Source organism: Anastrepha obliqua, chromosome 3 (assembly GCF_027943255.1).
Source record: "Anastrepha obliqua isolate idAnaObli1 chromosome 3, idAnaObli1_1.0, whole genome shotgun sequence".
Lineage (NCBI taxonomy): Eukaryota > Metazoa > Arthropoda > Insecta > Diptera > Tephritidae > Anastrepha > Anastrepha obliqua.
The window spans coordinates 92,398,330-92,421,375 of NC_072894.1; the positions used below are offsets into that span (position 1 = coordinate 92,398,330).

The following is a 23,046-nucleotide window of genomic DNA, read 5'->3' on the forward strand; positions in this document are numbered from 1 at the left end:
TTATTAATTATCTGTTATTTATTAGCGATTGGTTAAGCATTAAGCAATCATTGCGATTTGCAATCCATTGGAAGCTACAAGGTGCTAGCCGTAATTGCACAGATATCTATGTTCTTGCTCTGCACATTTTTACGAGACATCGTAAGGTTATTTGCAGGCAAAGAAACAAAACCTTGAGTAAAGTAGCTTTTTTCAGTTGAACAACTAGCTGTTTTATATATGACTATGACTACACTACTTATTTGATATTCGATTGCTTGCCGCATTCTTCGACGGTGGCTGCATTTCAAGCATTTCGTCAACAATTCAACTCGTTTGTATGCTCATCCGCATATTCAAAAGTGACGCGTCTAATGATGATAGATGAGCTCCACAGCCACCACAATGCAACACAAGAAACGGCTATAATACTAGTACAATAAAAAATACACGAAATTAACACATTTTCTGTTTAGTGTTGGCTAACTTGGCATTGCTAATTTGTTCCGCCAGTCATCGTCATTCATCTTGCCCACTACCTATTCACAGTTTTTGATATAGTTTTCTAATATTAGCATTATTGGATTTTCATGTTGCGCTTAAAGGTCAGCATCGTACACTTTTTGGGCCACATTTTCTTTTAGCACTAATTGACCCATTAAGTGTAAATTTGTATACAAATCATCTGAACTTGTTGGTGGCGAAGACATAATTATCATATTGGTTTATATTTGAATTTGCATATGTTTTCTTGGTGATTATTATTTTATGACGCCTTCGTAAAGAATTTGTCAGTAGGCGCTGATTTAAATATGCTGGTTCGCGTACAAGCATCTCCCAAGGGCTACAACATATGTGTTGAGTCTTGGACGCCTCGTGCCGAGAATGGAGCCTCAAGCACATTTGAATTGGGGAATGTGGCACTCTACTTATACAAATATGTCTAAAAATACAAAAAAACCTCACCACATAGGGCACTGCCTATTGTTAGACGACCTTTTCTTAAATTAGAGAGTAGACCGCGCATATGAGATCTGCTATTCGCGGAAGGTAGAATTATACTGCAACACTTGATCACAGACAAGGCAACGGATACTACTCTTGAGACAGATAGAGTACTTCAAATCAGCATTCAGCAGGCTTAATCTAACAAACACTGCGCGCATTAAATCACAAAGAAAGTTGTGCATTAAAAGACTGCAATGGTAACACACAGTTAACAGTTTCGACACTCTTCTCTGAATTCCGTTTACCAAAACGACTTTTCAACATAATAACTACCAGAATGTAGTTTTACAAGAACGATAAAATTCATGGATTTCTATGAAATATTATACTGCCTGATTTGTCCAGGAATTATATAGCGCATAAAACAGAGTAGAGTGTAGTGCAGATGATGATAGACGGAATACACCTCTCACTATATTAAAGATTGATCATCTCATTCACATTCGCCTCAATGCTTCAGACTTAAACGAATTTTATATTAACCTCTGCCTAATAGAAATTCAATGTGAAGGCAATTGGCTTCATAATTCTATTTGATTATAAATAAAAATAAAATTAATTTTTAAATACAATCAACATTCGAAAATAAAAATCAACTCATCTTTTCACATATTTAAGTGCTGTACATACCACTAAAATGTTAACTTACGAAAATGCGCACCTACACTCGCAAGCGCGATGAATTTGATTAAAGCTGGCAAACTTAAATTCCGGTTAGTACGGCACTTTAGAAAAAATAATAAATCAAGCACCGAAAGAGATCAAAGCCAAGCAGAATTAAATGCGTGGCTCATCGAATAAAGTTCACGGTTCGGCAAATTTCAATGAGGCAAATCGGTTCACACCACGCAATTCATTCACAAATTAAAGGCATAGATGACAAGAATTCCATAAAATTTTTATTTTTTTGTATTTGTTCGATGGGTTGAAAAAGAAGCATTATTTCAGAAGACAAAAGACTTCATCTCCATCTCTCAATTCACAGCCTGCGATATGTATGATACATTCACAATCATGCGAAATAATACGAAAGACTTTGAAGAACTGGATGCAATACAACAGGGAAAGTTCGAACAAAGGAAAATTCAAAAAGTAAGACTTATATATATATATATATAATTGGCCCGTACACCCTTTTTTACAAAAAAAGTCATAAGTTAAGTTATTCAAATCATAACCATTACCCATAATATTTTTTCTTTACCCTACACAACTTTTGTAAATTTATACCATACTTATATATTTCTCACTATTGCTATACAATTTTTTGTTCAGCTAAGCCGTCGCTAGCACTTGGCCTATGAATTTGTTCGTAAATGAATTAGTTCGTAAATATTTTAATTATATGAATTTAACATTTCAAATTCCCCTTTTTCCAAATCAAATTAATTAATCAACTAAAACGAAACATAATGACACTAGGAATAAGCAATTACTAATTGAGGTAGTTAAGTGGGGTGAATTTAGTTTGGAAAGAATCTAATTTCATTTGAAACAGATTTAAATTGATATGGAAAATTTCTAATTTGCCTTCAACAAAATAACTTTAGAAAAAGTTTATTTTGATTTAAAAAAATGTGAATATGAAGTACAAAGCCTACAACAAAAATAGAAATATTTCACTGAACAAATTAACTGAAAAAATCAATTTACATCAATCAGACTGCCTTTTACTTCCTTATTTAACTTAACTCTTTCTATTTATGTTTATTGTATGAGTATTACTTTGTGTGTTTCAAACTTCACGACAAATTAAAGCACTGTTTTAGCTTGAAAATAAATGTACATTGAAATTTCATTAAATTAAAAACTTTGCTACTGTTTCACTATCATTTCCGTAACCGGATAAAATAGAGGCTTAATTTATTTGAGCAATATTAGTTTTTGAATTATCTTTCGCCAGTTATAGCTTCAACTGTAAAAGTACAAGGTTCGATTTATTAAAAAATAATCATTATTTGATATTCATGAGTAAGGTCCTAAGAACAACATTTTTATGCATATCTGGCGCTTTAAGGACTACCCCAAACAAAGCGCTGGAAGTGCTAATCAATTTACCTGCACTAAATCTGGTAGGGAAACACGTGGCCACCGCCTCGGTGCTCAACTCAAAAGTATGGCGCTATGGAAAGACCGGTGGTTTGGCCACGCTTTTATTTTGCGCTCTCTGAATAGTCACAAACCAGAAATAGACTACTCTATTCCTAGACTTACCTTTGGAAGGCTCTTCAAGACGTGTATACCGTTAAGAAAGGAGTGACAGACTCCAAGGCCATGGAGAAGGGGGGAATTAAATTTGTGTACAGATGGTTCCAAGCTAGATGATAAGGCTGGCTATGGAGTTTTCTCCAAGGAATTAGGACAGGAACTATCCGTTCGACTACCAAAGTACTGCAGCGTCTATCAGGCAGAGGTTCTAGCTAACAAAGAAGTGGCTACATATCTAAATACGCATACCGTAACAAAAACGACTTTAAATATATTCTCGGATAGCCAGGCGACCATCGAATCAATGCATGCGGCTTGCACAGAAATACCGAGCAGCCCTAATTGATATTAGTGTCTTATTCAAGGTAAGCCGTATTTGGGTTCCGGGACTCAGAGATATTGAGGGAAACTGTAAAGCTAATGAGCTAGCCAGAAAAGGTACTGCTCTTCAACTGTTCAGTGATAAAAGTAGAATACCTTTGGCCACGAGTAAACTAATAATAAAAAACAACATTATCCAAGAGGCCAATAGGTCATGGAGATATAAAGATACATGTGTAACAGGTAGGCTACTATGGCCACAAATAAACAAGAAAAGGACAAAGAAATTGCTTAGTCTCTCAAGAGATAATATCTCGAAGGTCGTGGCTTGTTTAACCGGTCATTGGCTATTTGGCAGGCATTCCTCGAGGCTAGGAGTTTTCTCCCATAAACATTGCAGAAGTTGCAGAGACCTTCCTTTGCAATTTTCCAGCCCTAGCTAAAATTAGAGAGCAGGTTGTCTAGGTAAATACTTTTTTAATTCTCGTACAGAGCTGTCTGGCGTGGGGTTGGGACCAATTCTACGTTTCATATGAGCCACAAAATGGTTCCACGAAGGAAGGTAAATGAGGTTCCCGTGCACCACAGTGGTATGACAACGGAACTGTAAGGTCTAAGTCAGTTGGTCGTGTAGACCGACTACCACCATTACCTAACCTACACCCTTTGTTGGGAGTTTGGCCCACTATTTGTGGAATGCGTCTTGAAGTTTTTTCGACAAATAAAAGGATCCGGAGGCTTGTCATTGACTGCCGAGAGGCGATCGTTATTAGAAAAAAACTTTAAATATCATTTGCAGTTTCATGTCCGGGCGTGAACTCGAGCGCAACTGAATAGTAGTCATGCACAACTCATTCGACTACGGCTGTCGCCTATAACCTATTCTAAAAATTGCCTTTTAAAGAATACAAATTACTAATAGTGCAGTAGGCTTTCGTTTCGCTCCTGACCCTTTTTATACAAAATGAATTATAGAAATTTATAAAACAATTTTGGAAATATGTTAAAATAAAATTTTAGTTACCATAAAGCAACACCTAAAATTGAAATCACAACAAAACTCACTATTTAGGCTAGATAAGAGAAGTGGGCGAAGCAGGTGGTGGAAACAAAGTAAATCAGTTATGAAATGAAATATGTAGTTATAGAAATATTTACATACAAAATTCGGCCAAAATTATTTTTTGCATTGAATGAGAATCTCTGCCTTCTTCGTGGTCTTCGACATCACTGCTTTAGATTTGCCCAATTGGCGTTTCAGGTATTTCAAGACTTACTTATTTGAGAACAGAACGGCTTACTTTTCTTACGTGGCTGTTGTCTATTGCCGATTAACAATCGATCGAATGTTGATAAAAAGCTTTTTAGTATATCCCTATTGCCCTTCACTCTTTCAAATTTACGAGAGAAATTCTGCCTGTAAAGCCTAAAGTGCTTCAGTAGCCTCTTCTGAAAGCTGCCCGACTGGCAATATTGAATATGAAATAACAGGAGCTCTATGCTCCATATATCATATTTTTTATACAGTGGGTGACATTGGATGCCACACATATAGTTGCACGTTCGTGATCAGAAAAAAATCTTCTCTATGAATTACTATCGTTAGTGTTCCCGAATCCTGCCTTTAGTATGTCCACTAAAAACCCCATTTCATCTCTAACTGCTTCTTGAATTTGTTCTTTCCGCTCTTTTACTATTTTCTTTTCCTCAGCTGCCACGAAGTCAACAACCTATGGCGATATGTAGAGGAGCGGAATATCATAGAACGGTTATTCAGGTGTAAGAAATAGATGGTTGCAGAAAGTTTTATTAAACTTTTTGTTTCCGTCTTTTGGCCTAGATTTTTGTATAAATACTCCTATGTGCGAAGAACGACAAGATGATAAATTTCTAATTATTTCAGTAAAACTCCTTAGCTCAGGAACAGCAAATATCAGAGAACAATAAAGAAGGCAATTTTATTTGAAAGAAGTGTTGCTGCACAAAAATTCATTTGACAAATAAAGGGAAATAAAAGTAAATTAATTTGTGTAATCATAGGCATTAGTCGATGGTATTTTCAATACAAATTACGAAAAAATGGCGAACCAAGATAGCCTTAAAATATCTCTACGAAATTGTGGAAGCGTTTATGGTGACCTATTTGTGGCCAAAATAACAAATATTTCTACTTTTCTTTTTTCACAAATTGTTTTCTTATTTATTTTTGAACTTATAAAATAGTTCAGCGGTGAAGTATCAATAAATAACTATGGTCCATACAGCCAAGTTCTGCTTTTAATTGAGCAAATAACAGCTTACACAACACAAAAAAGAAAATGCAGAGCTATGGTACATTAACAACGAATTACGGCGTGTATTTTGTAACACCCATTTCTAGCTTCTACAGAAAATTACAACATCATGGATTATGATGTTGACTTAATGAGCACTTCACACATTTCAGCGACATCGGCACGGTTCCATTCAAAAAGCGCAACTGCATATAAAGATAAAGTGGCACGGATGCCTGAAAATTATGTGCGAGGAGTAGTTGCCTACAACAACTACAGCAATATAATTTTTGATACCACAGCAACGGTGAGGCTAATTTTCTATTAACTCCCGCAGCTGACCGAAATTGCATATATATGTATGTGTATGTCTGTAAACGCACATATATGTATGTAACGAACGAACCAAATATGAAATAAATACAATCCATGCCTGCTGATTTCCCTGTAGGTGATTTGCTTTACCAAACTTAACTAATTGAAATTGGTGTATTTGCTTAAAAAAATAACTTATGCATAGATTTATTGAACGGAATAATTACATAATTTAATGCTCCCATCAGATTAGATAAAAAAATAGGTTTGTGCAAAACGAAACAAGTACTAGTGTAAAACAAAGCATCTAATTAATATTTCTAACTTAATTAACAATAAAAATTGATTTTAAATAACTCATAAAATTTCCAGTTTAAACCTAAAATCATTAGTATGTAGTTATATTACTTTGAGCTCATTACATTAAAATATTTTAATCATATTGTTACTGAAACCATAAAACGTGAAAATATTAGGAGAAGATAGAGTGGACATAAAACTGTGAAACCAAGTGAGTAACAAAAACGGATTTGGTTGCATAAAAAATTTATAGAAATCATATTGGAGACCTAAATTAAGGTCAGTACGCTTAAAATCAGAATATTATGGCTACATATATGAGATAAGTTTACTATAATTTGCATTATTATATTATGCATTGAAAAATCTTCCAAAAAACATGAATCAGATAAATCAGCTTTTTATACTACAAAGGTTCTTCTATAAATTAAGCGATTCGATCAGAAAGTTTCGTTTCAATCTGTCAATTCATTCTTTGTTTACAAGCCATGTATGTATTATCGTCATGTCACAGTATTTTCTACAATGGAAAAAATCAAATATTATGCAATGCTTGAATTTTTATTTTTGGAAGGTTTAAAAGCAAAGGAAATTTATGAATGAATATTGAAAGTGTATAAAACTTTCCTCCATCAATTAGTAAGGTAGAAAGATGGGTTGCTGAATTAAAAGTGGCCGTATAATATTGGAAAATCGTCGAGTGACTGAAAGAAATATAGTAAAAACCCTAGACATCTCGTTGGGCAGTGTTGGCACTGAAATAGGTATTGGGTTTCTAAAAGCTGTGTGCACAATGGCTGCCGCATTCACTAATAATGGAACAAAACCTCAATATGGCTTTCTGAGCAACATTTAGAGCGTTCTCGTAAGGATAAAGTGGATTTTACACATCGAGCCATCACTATGAATGAGACTTGGGTCCATCACCAAAATCCTAAATCAAAACAAGAGACTAAATAGTAGTGTAAACCTGGCTCTTCGACTCTGAAATGTGTTCATATCCAGAAGGGTTAGCATCAGTTCTTGTAATGCGAAAATAATTTTGTTTATTCTGATAAAATAATACATTCTGAATATTATTGTAATATTTTAGAACAGACAAATTCGTTAAAAAAGACCCAGTTTGCAAAGAAAAAAATTATATATTTTTTTTATTTTCCATCAGGACAATGCACAGTGTCACAAGAGCATTTTGACAATGGCTAAAATTTATGAATTAAAGCTCGAATTGTTGGAGCATCTACCGTATTGACCGGCTTGGGCCCTTAGCGGCTCCTATCCGTTTCCAAACCTAAACGAAATCATTCGTGGAAGGCGTTTTTCTTCAAATTATGATATCATTAATTTCAAGCGCAGATATAAACGCGCGTAAAAACACGGCTAATAATTCAGACGCATCCTTTTAATAACCCCTCAAATATTTGTTTGTGAGTAACTCATTTTAGAGTTAATATACAGTTATTATTTTCCAAAACCATTGAAAATAACTTTTTTCAAAAGACTTTTATTATAAAAATTATAACTAGTAGGATCCCTGATGTCAAAGTGCACAATATCGCTAGCTGTCTAAAAGTTACACCTGTGACTTTTAAATCCTGATCGCGTACGCAAAAAATTTAAGTCAACGTTTATTTCAGTGGCACTAACTCTATACTCTTAGAAATGATTGATTCAAATTTGTCATTGATTTCTTCTTACTTTTCCCCAGTTCCCTGCCATAAGCACCTTATTTCTGTAAAAAAACACAAACTTGTATATTTTTTGTATCGCGGCTGCAACCAGCTAACAAAGTATACTTGTAGTCAAGAAAACTTAATAAATATTAACAGTACTTACATATTTTTGCACTTAAGATTGAATTAATATTGTCACTACACTTGCAGCTGCTAAAATATAACCTTAAATTGTTGGTGACAGGTGTTTTGCGCTAGTGTTGTCAAGCGCGCCAAGAATTGTAAGATGAAGCGAAATCCACTTTTGTTTCTTATTTTTAAATTGTGACCTTCTTCTTTGCACTCATAATGAAAAAAGTAGTAGAAATTAAAAATTAATGTCGGGAATTGTCTATAGCGGAATCGCTCACATTTCCCAGTATGAGGCCAAGTTCGTAGCTTAAGTCTTTTGTTTAAAAAGCAATTGCTGCTATTTTGCTAAATTCTTTCTACTGCAATAAGTTTTTGAACAGCTTTACATATTACTTGCAAGTCTTCAATTCGTACAAGTCATCAATAGTTTATTGCCATGTAAGAAAGCTATTTTCAATTTAAGATATTTTCTTCAAAACTTGAGGCTCAGAAGCGTAAAATAAATTTATTTATATAATTAAATAAAATTATTTTAGGAACCAAAATGTAAATAAATGCCATAAGAGAAATTGGATTGAGAGTAAAGGTAAATAATGTGGATTCGCAGGTCATTTTGAAAGCTAAGAGTTAAATCTTCTATTTTTTGCGTTTAATTTCTACGACTATCAGCGAAAGTTACATCAATTGAACCTTCTGTTATGGAAGATCTCTGTGCAATATTTTTTTCTTGTAAGTTTACTTGCTCATCATTTTTTCCTGAAGAAGTGTTATTCGTATATTATTTAAGATTTATTTTGCAATCAATAAATAAAAAGTGGATTGAGTTGAATAAATATTTGTTATTACTATTAAATAATTATCGCTTATTAAATATAATCAAGTTATAACTCAAAACCAATTATTTCATAAAAATGTAATAAGGGTAATAAAGACTGCATGTACAAGATTACGCAAAATTAATCATCCAATTTTGATGTGGATTACCTTTTTAAAAAATAAAGTAATCTTTTAAATTACATTTATTAAATATAAATAAAAATTATAATTTTGAGTGATTCTTTATTTTGACCTCTACGCGCTCCCTTGCATGTCTGTTTGTATACTGCAGCTGTCTAGTTCACAAATATCAAATATGATTGATGTACGACACTGTTTGCAAAAACTATAAATCTTCCTACCGGGTGATTGATTTTGAGTCACCTTATATATATATGCATATTACTCACAAAACCAATTCTTGCTATTTAATTTCATATTTCTTCAGCTCTTTTTATTATTTTATATTACCCTTAATTATTTGTATAATTTCACTGAATATTTTCGATTTTTTTCCCCCAATTCATTATTTTATTAGCAAATTAAATTAAAACTAATATATGTTATTTCATACATTTTGTGAATCATTTGCCAAAAATTAGTGATTCGTATTTGGCTCGTTTACTCTAATTTTTTCGCCTATATTCTGCGGTTTCTTGCTCAGTGATGGCCAATATATAACATGGAAAAATATTTTTAATGACTTTAAAATACAATTTCAATGGCTCAGAAGAAGTCATAGATCAATAACCAACCTTTAAGTAGATGTCAAGCTTAACCTTAGTAAGTTGTACGTATACATATACCTGATCTATCTCAAGCAGGCTATACAAAGCCTAAAGCGACCTAACACAACAAAAATAACAATGAAATGCTCCATTTACTTCAGTTATCATGCAATTTTCAAATGCATTTGCTCACATTTTATTTTCCCATAAAGAAGTTCGATGAAAGAGATTTTTTTTACTAACTGATTCATGGATTCACAACAGCTTGCCTTAATCTTACGAGAAACAAAAAATTAATTAAAATATTTATATTTAAGGTTAGGTGGTTGCCACACTCCATGAGCACGTAAAAGGCCCACTTAAGCTTTGAAGCCCATTAAGCTATCACGTATTTGGGCTCAAGTTTACCCTCTAATTCCTGATTCGTCTCTCTAGTAAACGATAAAATATGGGGGATGGCTGCAAATTCCAAGTCAGCGATGGCGCGTTCTGTCAAGAGAGGAACAATTGCAGAGAAAGTTTTCAACACTATCCACTTCCGTCTTGTTTCTGGAGCTGTGACATAATTCATGAGAGAGACCCCACTCACTTCCCGCGTGCTCCCATTAGGCACTGCCCAATGATGATACCAAGGTACTAAAGAAAGGCCAGTCTAAATTGATGAGGGAACTGCTTCTATGGTAACTCCTTCTAGGTCAGACCTCTTACCTCACAGACGAGCTCCGCGGTTCGTCTTTTGTTTGCTTGAACGATATAGACTGACCAGCATACATTTAATATTGCATGAACATTTGATCGTCAAGGAGATTCCTTCTCATTGCATACCGCATAATTTAACAATTGCCCAAAATAGGGCTCGTTTCCTGAAGAAATTCAGCCGCGGTAGTTCAAAGCACATCTATGGCATCGTAACAGGTAGGAATCTTGAATCCATTCATATGAACCGGAAACAAAACATAAATCAACAGTATGGGTGTCCCAAGATGAGCTTAATCCAGACAAAAATTGTTCGCGGAAGTTGCACTTCAAAGCAAATGGTAGCCTGTTTTTTTCGAAAAACCTGGTCATGTCGCAACTGTACCACTAGAGAAACTGAAATCAGTCAATTCTGAGTGGTATACAATCATTTTTTTGCCAGAAATTTTCGAAGAATTATGGAAAACCAACCGCCGAGGAAAAATCATCCTTGACGAAGATAATGGGAACTCTCACGTATGGGTTCACACAAGAGCGTTTTGAGCGTTCAAAAGAGCGAATTAATGGGTCATAATTTGGTACCTAATAGTTTCTTTTTGTTCCCAAACACCAAAAATAAACGCGAGGTCAACGTTTTTCAACGCCTGAAGTAGCTGTTGAAGCTCGTTTAGGAGGTATCCACTTCAGATTTGCCAAAAACTTGTTTTAACTTCCAAGGAAATCTATTTTTAAAATTATTTTATTGTTTTCCTATTATTGGACGCAAAATATAAAAGGCAACCCTCGTATATACTCGTATATATGGAGTTTCACAAAGTATTGTTTGTTTTTTTTTGTGTTTTGAATACCCAACGATGTTTATATGCAACACGTTTTTAATGCAGACTCAACAAGAATATAAATATTAATTAACTGCTTTAAATGATTAAATGTCTACATCCATAAATAAATAAATATCACACTAAATAAAAAAACAAAATAAGTCTACACGTGCTTAAAATATTTGCCAAATTGATTTGTAGATTTATTACAAAAAAAAAACAAATAAATTTCAATGGAATCCAAATCCATCAATCAAAAGTATTTTTTCGCCAAAATAAAAACAAAAATATTTGAACACCCATCATTTAAGAAACACGCAGGCGTTCACTAAATTTATAGAATTAAAGCTGCTTTTGCTATTGTTGTTGCTTAAACAAACAAAACGGCAGATGTTTGCATGAGGAAGAACTCTAAACCGGTAATCAATAAATGTTTCCTTTTGTCTTCTATCTGCTGAGTTATTTCTGATTTGTTTTGTTTACATTTGTTTTAATATTTCAATGCTTTTTCTTGCTTCGTTAATTTGTTATTTACTTTTTGGTATTTCTGTCTTGATTGTAATCATTTCAATTACTTAAACAAATGATGAATTAGCAATTTCTACAAATGCCAGCTTTTTTGCTCAGGGTTCGCCTTTTACCGATAATTTATTGCTGGAAAAGTTATTGTTTGCATTTGTAAAATTTGCTGCGCTAACAGTTGTTGGCAGACTCGAACATGATTTGTTCTCCATCAACGTCAAAAATCTGCAACAGCAGCGATAGGGCAGTACATGCCGCCGCCACCAACAAATTATTTACAGCAACCTCAGCAATGGTGCCAACAATAGGAACGATTTCTCCGCTGCTGGAGCTGCTGATTTTGCTGTGGCCAAGACACGGTGGTGCTGCAGGTTTATTGATGCTTTCGACAAAAACCCTCAATCGACCTCAGCTGACCTTTTATTGGTTATTGTCTTTACGTGGCGGTTCGCGATGTCGACGGCGATTGTTAGCGATTTTTTAATCACTTCTTTTCATACATAATTTTACTTCTGCGTGCAAGTGTATGAATGTACATACTTATATATATGTGCTTATGCCCAACTGCAATTTTATTTAAAAGTATACTAGTATATTTTCATGTGTGTACGTGGAAACCTAAAGTATTGTATATCATGTCTCTATTGGATATAGGCGAGTATACGAATGTAGTCACAGACGAGTTGAGTTACTTAAATTAAAAACAAACAATATAATTATTTTATATTATATTTATATGTATAGACGGGTTATATTTATATTTATTAGATTATTCATTGATCTTTCCAATGGATATATCCTTAAAGAATACTATTTTCCCCGAATTGCAACACTGCCAATGGCAGTTTTCGCGTTTCTCGTTCATATTTTCTTTTATGTTTTTTATTTTTTTTGCTAGTTAAAAATTTAGCAATTTTCTCTTTTACATAAAGACAAGTATGTCTGAAAATATTTATTAAATTTAGCTTTTAGCTGGATTATAAATTCTAACTAAACGTATTACTGCATTTGCAATCTCCCCTTAAAACAAAAATAATGCATATTAATCGCTCAAATACGACTTTTAATTAAAAGTTTAGAATTAACGATGACCGTTCATTGACCCTCGAGAAGAAGAAAAAATACTTATGAAACATTTTCTATTTAAGCGTGTAAAAATAATTGTAAGTCGACAATCAAATTAATAAAATTTGCAACGAATTCAACTGCATTATTATTAAGAAGCAAACGCGCAGTGCCAACACAACTCCGTCATTAGCGCAACGTAGAATACTCACTTATGCTAACTAAGTAGCAAAAACTCGGAGGCGTTGCAAACCCGCCCAGTTAGTAAATTTTCAAAACTTCCAAAACTTTTCATGGCTTTGATAAGAATTTTATCTTGTAAGCCGCCAAGCTAAGCAAAGTCAATAGGTCAAACTATAAGCAATCAACAATAATTGGTAGTAGTGCTCCAAGCATTCGAATTCTTATGGACTTAGAGTCTGCTTCAGCTTTTTCTATTGTTTGCCTTTGATTTTTGAACAATATTTGTATTTTTTTAGCTTTTTAAGCCAATACGAATACGTTTTTATTAGAAGTTGTAAATTGTTTATGAATGAATACAGCATACCCGTATAGGGTGTCATAATTTTTGCCTTCACCACTTTAATGATATTAAGTTTTCTCAATAGAGTAAAAAGAAGTTTAGTGATGTGATAATTATCAGGTCCATGCTAGTGCTTAATTTAACCATTAGTTTGCGCTATAAAATAATACTTATCATTCAGTAATTTTACAATTTTTGTAATGTGAGTAACCGAGAGCTAGCAAAGTAAGATTTTTGTTACACTGGATGATCAAGACATTCGTGAATCGCCAAAGTTTTAAACCGAATTTCATCATAATTGTTCCAATACTCAAAGTTAGCCCAGAATTTTAAAATATTGCACCTGAAAATAAAATGCATGATTCGGTTTTAGCTCCACTCTATAGCCGGACACTTTCAGATCTTGGCGGCACCGGTAACAAAAATTTTGTTACAAACAAGTAAAAGATCATCCAATGTTTACACCATTTTCCATGCACAAACGACAAAACAGCTGTTGTTTAAAAATAATTGGACTTAGCTGTTTCGTAAGTTGAAACATATTTTTATTAAAACCCAATTTTATATTAAAAGCATTGGATTGAAGGACCGAAAAGTAAAACTAAGACATTTGTGTATTTTACTATATGGGAGGGTAAGAGGATAGAGGATCTTTATTAAATAATGATTTAACCAAGCTTTATCGGGCATATAAATTCTCGACTTCCTGTTCGAAAAAACCTGCTTTTAAAATTCTAAAGTCACGTTATTTATTTTAAATTAAATGTGCTTTTAGAAATAAAACGTAGTTTTAGTGCACTAAAACGAAATTTAAATGGTGTTTATTTTAAGACATAGTTACTGCAGGTACAACAAAACCTATAAAGTCGGACAACTTTATTATTTGGGCATTTACAAAAATTAGCTAAATTACTCTACACCCGAATAAAATAGTACAAAATACCCATGTTTTAACATAACCGTTGGACATATTTTTTTGAATGAATATCCCTTTAATGTTTCACAATTAAGAATTTTCAAAAATAAGAATTTTCAAAAAATCGATATTTCGAAAGTATAGGCTTTTATATTTTTGGAAGGAAATTCCCAGTATTTTCGACTCTACAGCCGTTGTAGCAGGTAGAGTCAGATTCGTCACGCGGCCACTCTCAAAATTTTAAACTCAATCATCTCAAAACTACTCTTTTCGACCTGGTGTGGTCAAAAAGAAAAAATGTTATATTGTATGTTGTTCACAACATCAATGGCCATCGCCCGTACTAGAATTATATTATCATTTCAATTAATGCATATTTTTTTGATTAAAAAACTGGAAACAACCAATTTTAAATTCAAAACCGCGTCATTTTGTCCAATTTTTCGGGAGGGTCAACTTCAGCGCCATTTTTTAAATTATTAAAATAAAAAAAAAATAATTTTGTATGCAAAAGAAGTGAAATAAAAGGCATACAAAATTTAAATATCGTTTTTAACTTTTTTTATTTAAAAAAAATCCTAGAAGATACCCTACATTTTCGAGCTCTAGACCACCGAGACCCCTTAATATGAGTGTAAATTCCTATTTTGTTAATTTGTTATTCTTCATCAAAGGAAGTTTTAATTCATTGCAATATAGATATTTCTGCGATATATTTTAGGAATTTACTATGATACTCAAGCCAAAAGGAAAGGAATTATGGAAGTCAAAATTAATTTATATCGTCTGGAATAGTTGGACAACTGAAAAACCCATAGATATGCACGAAATGGAGAATGATTCTGCTCAACAATTTAAAAAAATGTGAAATAAGAATTTAAAACTCTTACACGTTAATAATCGTAACTTGAAACCAATACCGCGGATGCTCACACCGCTTTACAGGTAGCATCGATTGGAGAACTGTAAAGATTTTTTGGAGTTATGTCAAAGTGATTTGAACAAGATTGGCAACCACAAAGAGATGAGTTCATTAATGAAACCAACAAATGATTCCAACAAAAGTCGATGCAGTGGATAAAATGGGGAGAAGGACATCAAAGATATTCAAAATGGAAAACTCATCATTGAAGAGTATGGCTTTGATTTCCATTTCATTTCACAAAAAATTGCCCCCGACCCTACAGTGCGAATCTGATCTCAAAGTTTTCTTTTTTTTCAAAACTGATGTAGCCGGCCGAAGAAATCTTTTTCAATAAAGAAAAAGAATATTTTTTTCATGGTTTTACCTTGTGCAAAATGTATGCATTTCACTTGCAGAAGAGTACATTGTAAATTAAAAAATTTAAACCCATACTTTTCATTCATTAAATACTTTAGGTTGTGACCTTATCAACCGCCCCTCGTGCGTATAAATAAATACCATTCATACATCTATACAACTTATTGTTGTTTACTTTCACGACGTGTAAGTATTATATACATATATTCGCTTAATATAAATAAAATGTGATGCCATTCAAGATACCTATTTAATATTTAAAATTTCATTAATTTTTTTAATTTATTTTTATTTTTGGTATGCTAAATTTATATTGTACACACCTAATATTTTGCATAAAATTTTGCTCAATTAAGGTGCTTCGCATACCGTTTTTTTTATTTTCTTAATTCTTAAAAACAAAAAAGGCAAGGTAAATGAACTCGTTAAATGACACTGTGCTAATTGCAAACAAGATAAACATTGATTCCAGTAGATGAACCCACGTCGAAGATTTTACCTCCGAAAGCATTGAATGAACTCAGAATAAAATTGTTTAAGTCTTTTATCTGTAAAAGCGTTTACTCTGAATCGAGAAAAGTGCATTTTAAAGAAAGTACAGAACATCTCATGAAATTGATGGGTTAAGCCACTATAATTTTTTTGGAATAAAGCAAAATTCTGAAAAAACTCATGTATTATGTTTTAAAAATTATTTTTTTTTTTTTCAGTAATATATTATTATTTATTTTTTTAGTATATATTATGAAAATAAAACGCGGCTGTACAGTTTTTCTTCTACGAAGACTCTTTTTTGACGGCCCAACTGCACTGCAAAAGCTACAGAACTTAGTTTAAGACACAAGTCCTACATACGGCGCGTTTAAAAAAGTATGTAACATATCGGAAAAATCCATCCAGGCAACACCTAATTGTGATTATACAGATGTTAAAATTTCAGTTCAATCAGTCAAGATCTGTTAGATTAAAAAGATATCAACTCATCGTCGTTCTCAACTCGTTGGCTTTTATCCTTCGACTATGTGTAAAATTTCAAGCAAGGATCTTAGCTTACAGGTCGTGCAAGAGTTGAAGCCAAATGATCATCAGTTCCGTCGTATTTTTACTGATTGGACTCATTGAGATTTACAGGGTTTGATTGAAAAATAATCGCCAGATTTTTTCAAATCCAATTTTATTCCTCTGCCTATTAGTTATTGGGAGGTTGAATATGATTATGAATTCGTCTGCTGACTTTGGCCTATCTTGATATCTTTGGATGATGTTACGAAAGATTTCGCTAAACTAAAGAACTCCCCACAAATATATTTCGATGGTCTTTCGACAGCACTGTTTAAAAATTGTTTTGCGCCATCCTCTCCAGTTGATCTTCATCTCACCATTACTATATATCCACGTAATTTTATTGCTGAGTGGAAATTGGCTTTTATTACACCAATTTTTAAAAGCAGAAACAAGAGTGATGAGAGCAATTATAGATTTATTTGCAAGCTTTCAACTACTTTTAAGTTGTTTGAATGCATTTTGCAGTCAAAAGCTTAATTTATGCCACCCAGCACAGTTTCATCCCTGGTAGTTCGACTGTTTCTAATTAGGATGTTTTCTCAGACCATTGTAAATCAACTTTTTATAAAGTTTCCAAATGAATGTTGTATATACGGATTTCTCTAAGGCATTTTATAGAGCTTCGCATTCAGCCATTGTTAAGAAATTAGCATGCCTTGGAGAATCTATCTTAATACCGCCAATTAGAGCACTGCGTAATTTAGATGTTTTCCATTTTGGCTTCATAAGCACTCTGTATGCAGGGAAGGCACACGTCATGAGAGCTCTGATCGAATTCAATACTATTTACAAATCTATTGGGATTGACTTTGCTTCTTCTAAACACTCTTTCATTTAACTTCTTATTTATGCCTATAAATAACTCGATTTAGTATGTTTTGTTATATTTTTATTATGGATAAAGATTATTATTATGTTATTTGTTAAAACATATGTACGTTTGTAAGACAATTTGTTTTTGTTGAATACTTCAATAAATAAATAAAAGAAAAAATAAAAAAGTGAATTCAACATACTAGTTTGTCTTGTTGTGCAATAAGGAAAACATTTTGATGTAAAAAACGTTTTTTATTGCGTCAGTTTTGTTAGTATATTTTTTACTGCACCAAATACTTCAAAAAGCATAGTTATGGCGATGATTGTTTACCGCGTAAACAAATTTACGACAGGCACAAGCGAGACAAAGCAGTGAATTATTCTCCGAAAACATCGTAAAAGTGTGCGATTCCATTAAGAATAATACAAAATCTTCAGAAAAGATCATTAGAATGGAATGAGGGATTCCCCAGGAAATCATGTATCGATATTTGATCGTACAATATTTCTAAAAATGGCATAGCTAGCTGGCTTGATAACTTGGAAATACGCGAGATTTGTGAATGGAAACAGAATATAGTGATTGAAAAAATGTGAAAAAAGCTTTTTGCCGCAACGTATTTTAATTTCGAAGTAATGCAATTTAATTAATTTTAATATATACCACGCTTATCATACCTGTTACATTTAAATGATCAAAATATTGATCGTGGTATTAAACTGTGGAGACATTTTATTTTTAGCGTAACACACACGGGTTTGTGTGCAAAATTATGTATGTATTTATGGCGGTGAAATATTCGAAGAATTCAAGTGCGTTATTTATATGGTTCATTTAAAATACTCCGTTTTGTTTATACTCGTACACTTGTGCTTGGCTGTATGTATCTTGAAAGGTCATTGCCTATAGAGAAAGAATATATGGTCAGTAAAGTGGGCAAATGGTCTGCGCAAGCTTTTAGAACTTCAATCATGAAAAGGTAGATTCCAACTCAATATTATTTATTTATGTATATTCCTTTTTTTATTTTCAATTCCTTCCATAAGCGGACACTTTTTCAGTATATACCCGCATAACACCTTAACCCCCCTATAATTTATTAATCACCTCTTTTAAACTTTTCTCATAAGCGGACACCTCCTATAAGCAGACAAATCATTCATTACCTTAGGTGTCCGCTTAAGAGAGAGTACCTAAACCAATATCTAAATAAGTTTAAAAATGGATCACAAATAATGGATCTAGAGAAGCTTGCCAACGTAATAAAAATGCCAGTGCCACAGCCGCCTGCCAGAAATATTAAAATCACTTTTAAAAATGCATGGTTCAATTTCAAATGTTTTAAAGGTAGGGAGCTATCCTTCAAATATACGAATAATTTCAGGAAATCTAACATTGCAGATGATAAGCAAAAATATCTACAGGCAAACCAACTTTATAGAAACGCATGTGAAAAAGTAAAGGTATTAGTCAGCATCTCAAGCTCCTCGCACTCACGTATTTCGGCCTCTCGTTTCTTCTGTCGGATAATACGTCTCTCTTCCTTTCTTAGCTCTCTGTAGCGATCCCACATGGCTCGCGTTGCGCCCGATCGCAGCGTGGCTCTATAGGCGGCATCTTTTCTTTCGGCGGCAGCATGACATTCCACGCGGTACCAACTGTTTTTTCGCCTCGCCGGAAGCCGATTTCTTCTTCGGCGGCGGTACGTAGAGAACGAGAAATGTTGCTGCATTGCTCGTGCATGCCGGTTTGTTGGGTAGTACTCTCTGAGAGCAGGAGTGAGAATCGAATGGTAAATCTTCTGGCTGTCTGTTGTGATTGAAGCTTTTCGATGCCGAAAATTCTTTGCGTAGGTAGATGTACGTTTTTTGTTGCACAGAGGCGTGTGCGCAGTTTGGCTGCAACTGCTCTGTAGTGATCCGAGTCGATGTTGAGTCCTCGGATCGTACGTACATCTAATACACTAGAAGCGTGTCTTCCATCTATCACAACATGATCGATCTGGTTTCGCGTTTTTCGATCAGGAGACAGCCAGGCTTATTGAACAGTTGAGGAGTATTATTTGAGGATTGCAGAGGTACTAGCTCGGATTAATTCAGCCATAAGACGGTGATGTTGCCTTTGTGTATTCTAGTTGAAGTAGTTAAAATTTTATACGAAAGATATCGTTTTTTGTTAAATTTTTTGTAGAAAATCTGGTTGGTTAGGTTCCATTCAAGGCGCTGTTTTGTATATAAATCTTCTTTAATGTGATTCATTGTCAGTAAAGTTGGAATTTGTTGTGCTCAGTACTGGTTAGCGCAGTGATATTCAAATATATTGGCATGTGTAAGTTTTTTCAATTATTCTCCAATTCGTTACAAGCGTTCTGACGATCTTCTATAAAATGGATTAATATACAGAAGGATGTAGGAATTCTGTCGTATTCGAACGGCAGATGGCTTGAGTGAGAAGCTTTCTTACGTCAGGAATATGCTTGATAATCTATATATATAACATGTATTATTATGAGACTGAGACTAAACCGATTTATTATATTTTCAATGAATTATATATTTGGAGCGTAACTGAAATGTTTCAAACCACATCACACAAGCTCCTGATTTTGCCTTGAGCCTTTGTGGCCACCGTGGGAACCCTTTGCTTTAGAAGCAATCCGTCTAACCTAACCTAACTCATCACCTTTGTTCAAATCTTAAAAAGGCTTTTAACCAAAGATGGGATATAAGTTTCCCAACTAAACCAACATTAAGTATTTTTAATAAAATTATCCATAAAACCAAGCAAATAATAATTATTTTACTAGAGCACTTACCATTGTTAATATAAATGAAGCCGCTTCTCTTTGATTCACTAAGTAATTTGAACTCCGAGAGACTTAGAGCGAAGTCTTTAAGTCCTTATATTTTCTTACTCAATGTAAAATTGTTTACATTAATATATGTATGTATGTGTGCAGTATTTTTTTTTTTTACAAATTCGTTACGTTCACTTTTTTACACAGTTGGTTGGGGCCTTCGATAAGAAACCTTCAATTTAGAAACTATTTAACACATTTAACTGAGATGGCACAGTCACTTTGAAGAATTATTTTTATTTTATTTTTGAATTATGACAAACTGCGTATATGAACATATTATATGTATTCAATTTAGATGACTTTCAATATCACTGACAACAACAACCAAATGGGAAATGGCAACAGGTGATTGCAAAGGCATCATAAATACCAACAGGCTGAAAACTAATACTTATGTATCACATGTATGGTCTTATGAGTGTAAATAAGAATGACAGCATCGAATACCGCAAGCCACAGCTTGAGTGACAATTCCACATGTTCATAAAAAAGTGTGGCAGGAAGAGTGTGCTCAATTTAATGATTAATAGTAAACAAAGTGCAGATGCTTTAACTGCTACCCAAGGAACCCCCCTTTGCCTTATTTCTACTGTCTCTTAATTCATATCTGGTTACCGCAAAGTAAAGCATTATTTTCATTTGTGGAAATGTGCGCCAATCGACATGCATTCAATTATCTTGTTGCAAGTGAATTGAAATAAGGCATTAAATAAAACATTTCTAAAAGGATATTCTGAATGAATATATATAGAGGGTGTTTTCGTAAATTAATCATCCAATTTTTTTTTTAATAACTTTTTTACTAAATAAAAACAAAATTATGCTGAGTGATGGAAATGTTTATTTTACCTTTACGCACTTTATTGCTTGTATGTTTGTATACTGCAGCAGTGTAGGTGGTAAGTGTCAAATATTATTGACGTAGGACGCTATTTGCAAAAATTATAAATCTTTCGCTATAATTATTAACTTTGCGCCTCCTTGCATAAACCTCAGTTCATAAGAAAGTGCATTTAGCCTACTTTGCCAAATATTCTCTTTTTGGTCACTAGCAAAATTTTCGAATTTATGCATTCTTTGGGTGTGGTTTGTGTGGCGGAGACATCATTGGCATTGATAACTCGTGAATTTTTGGTTCTAGCAATATGTGCAACATTATATTCTTATTCTTCTTGATTGGCGCAATAACCGCTCAAGCGATTTTGACCGAGTTTAACTAACCGGTGTCAGTTGGACTCCTCTGGACCCCTCTTCCTCTGCTACCACCAGCTTGTACCGCACTGAATGCTTTTAGAGGCGGAGTGTGTGTATCCATTCGGACGACATAACCCAGCCAACGAGGCCGCTGGATCTTTATTCGCTGTACTATGTCTGTGTCAAAGATCAAACAGCTCAGTGCTCCATCGCCCGCTATACTCACCGCCACCAACGTGCAAGTGCCCAAAAATCTTAGGTTAGGTTAGGTTTGACAGCCGCGTCGCACATAGAGATAGCGATGCCACTAAGACCACGAAATGGGTCCGTTTTGAGCCACAGGGGCTACATTTCCCCTTCCATATTGAACCATCCTAAGCTTTTGACAAAGCATAAAAGGTTGTTGATACCTACTGTGTATAGATTCTCTATATTCATTAAGAAGTAGGATCTTAAATATCTATTCGTGCTTCTGGCTGGAGCCGGGCATGTGCAAAAAAGGTGTTCAATTTTTTCCAACTGTCCTGCAACTAATCTCCGTGCGTGATTTCCCATAAGACAATGCCCTGTGAGGGCCCATACTAAGGTCCTAATTTGAAGTGGCGACCATGTAAGACACTCTTTGATGTTATTTGGAATGCATCCAGGGCCCGTAAGGCTGCTTAGCTGTCTGAAAAGCACTATAGTGATCCGGTAGTTTAAAGGATTCACTAATAAAAAGCTCTTCGCAATACCCTGATCCTACATCAGTGTCCATTTTAGATACATCCGTGTAGATCTTAACAGGTGTGTTGGATGGTGTATCTTCTTCAAGCCATTCCAGTCTAGAAGAAATTTTCATTAAGAAATTCCTTTCGAAGCAGGTCCAAAAATCTTCCGCTGAATCTTTCTCTCAAACACTCAAAGGAAAGTCATATCGAAAATTTTCAGCGTCCAACTTCTACGCCATACGATAGAACGGATGTGATGAGAGCCTAATAAAGTGTTATGCTCTAGAGCACTTAAAACAAATAAATACTTTTTTGAAACGCACCTTTGTGATTGTATATCAAGACCTAAGCTGGTACATCGTATATCAAGCGTCACTAAAGAACGTAAACTATGTTGGATAACCTTGGCGTACAGAAAAATATTTGTAATATGCAATCGAGGCAGGAGTAAATAATTTAAGAAAATCAGTAAATAAAACCATGTAAAACACAAAAAAAAAATTAATAAAATCAAAATTGTTCACTTCATGGAATTCTTATATATTCACTGAAAAAAGATACTTTGAATATGGACTCAAAATGAATTCAGTATCTTTGAATAATGTTAATGAAGCATTTAACAATGGAATCGGTACATACGATCATACTTGTATTCCTGTTTGGTAAACTAGAATACTTGGTTGTTGCCTTAAAAATGTACAATATTTGTCTACCAGAAATTGTATTTGCATGAGCAAACTCTTAATGTAGAAGACACCTACTTATTTATTGGAGGAGCTGATATCGTTAAGACCACGCATACGCCATAGTCTAATTGTGCCA

General features: G+C 33.8%; 1 protein-coding gene across 6 annotated transcripts in view; it reads right to left on the bottom strand.

Annotated features, from left to right (window-relative positions):
* Positions 1-23,046, bottom strand: part of LOC129242335 (uncharacterized) — a 60,441-nt gene that overhangs the window by 31,841 nt on the left and 5,554 nt on the right. For 2 of the 6 annotated variants that reach the window (XM_054878921.1, XM_054878922.1), the window contains exon 2: positions 20,276-20,475. In XM_054878921.1, the coding sequence (XP_054734896.1) occupies positions 20,276-20,278 (3 nt within the window). In that variant the 5' untranslated portion in view covers positions 20,279-20,475. Of the gene's footprint in view, positions 1-20,275; positions 20,504-23,046 lie in introns of all 6 variants that reach the window. The other 4 variants (XM_054878917.1, XM_054878919.1, XM_054878918.1 and 1 more) reach the window with 2 other exon arrangements.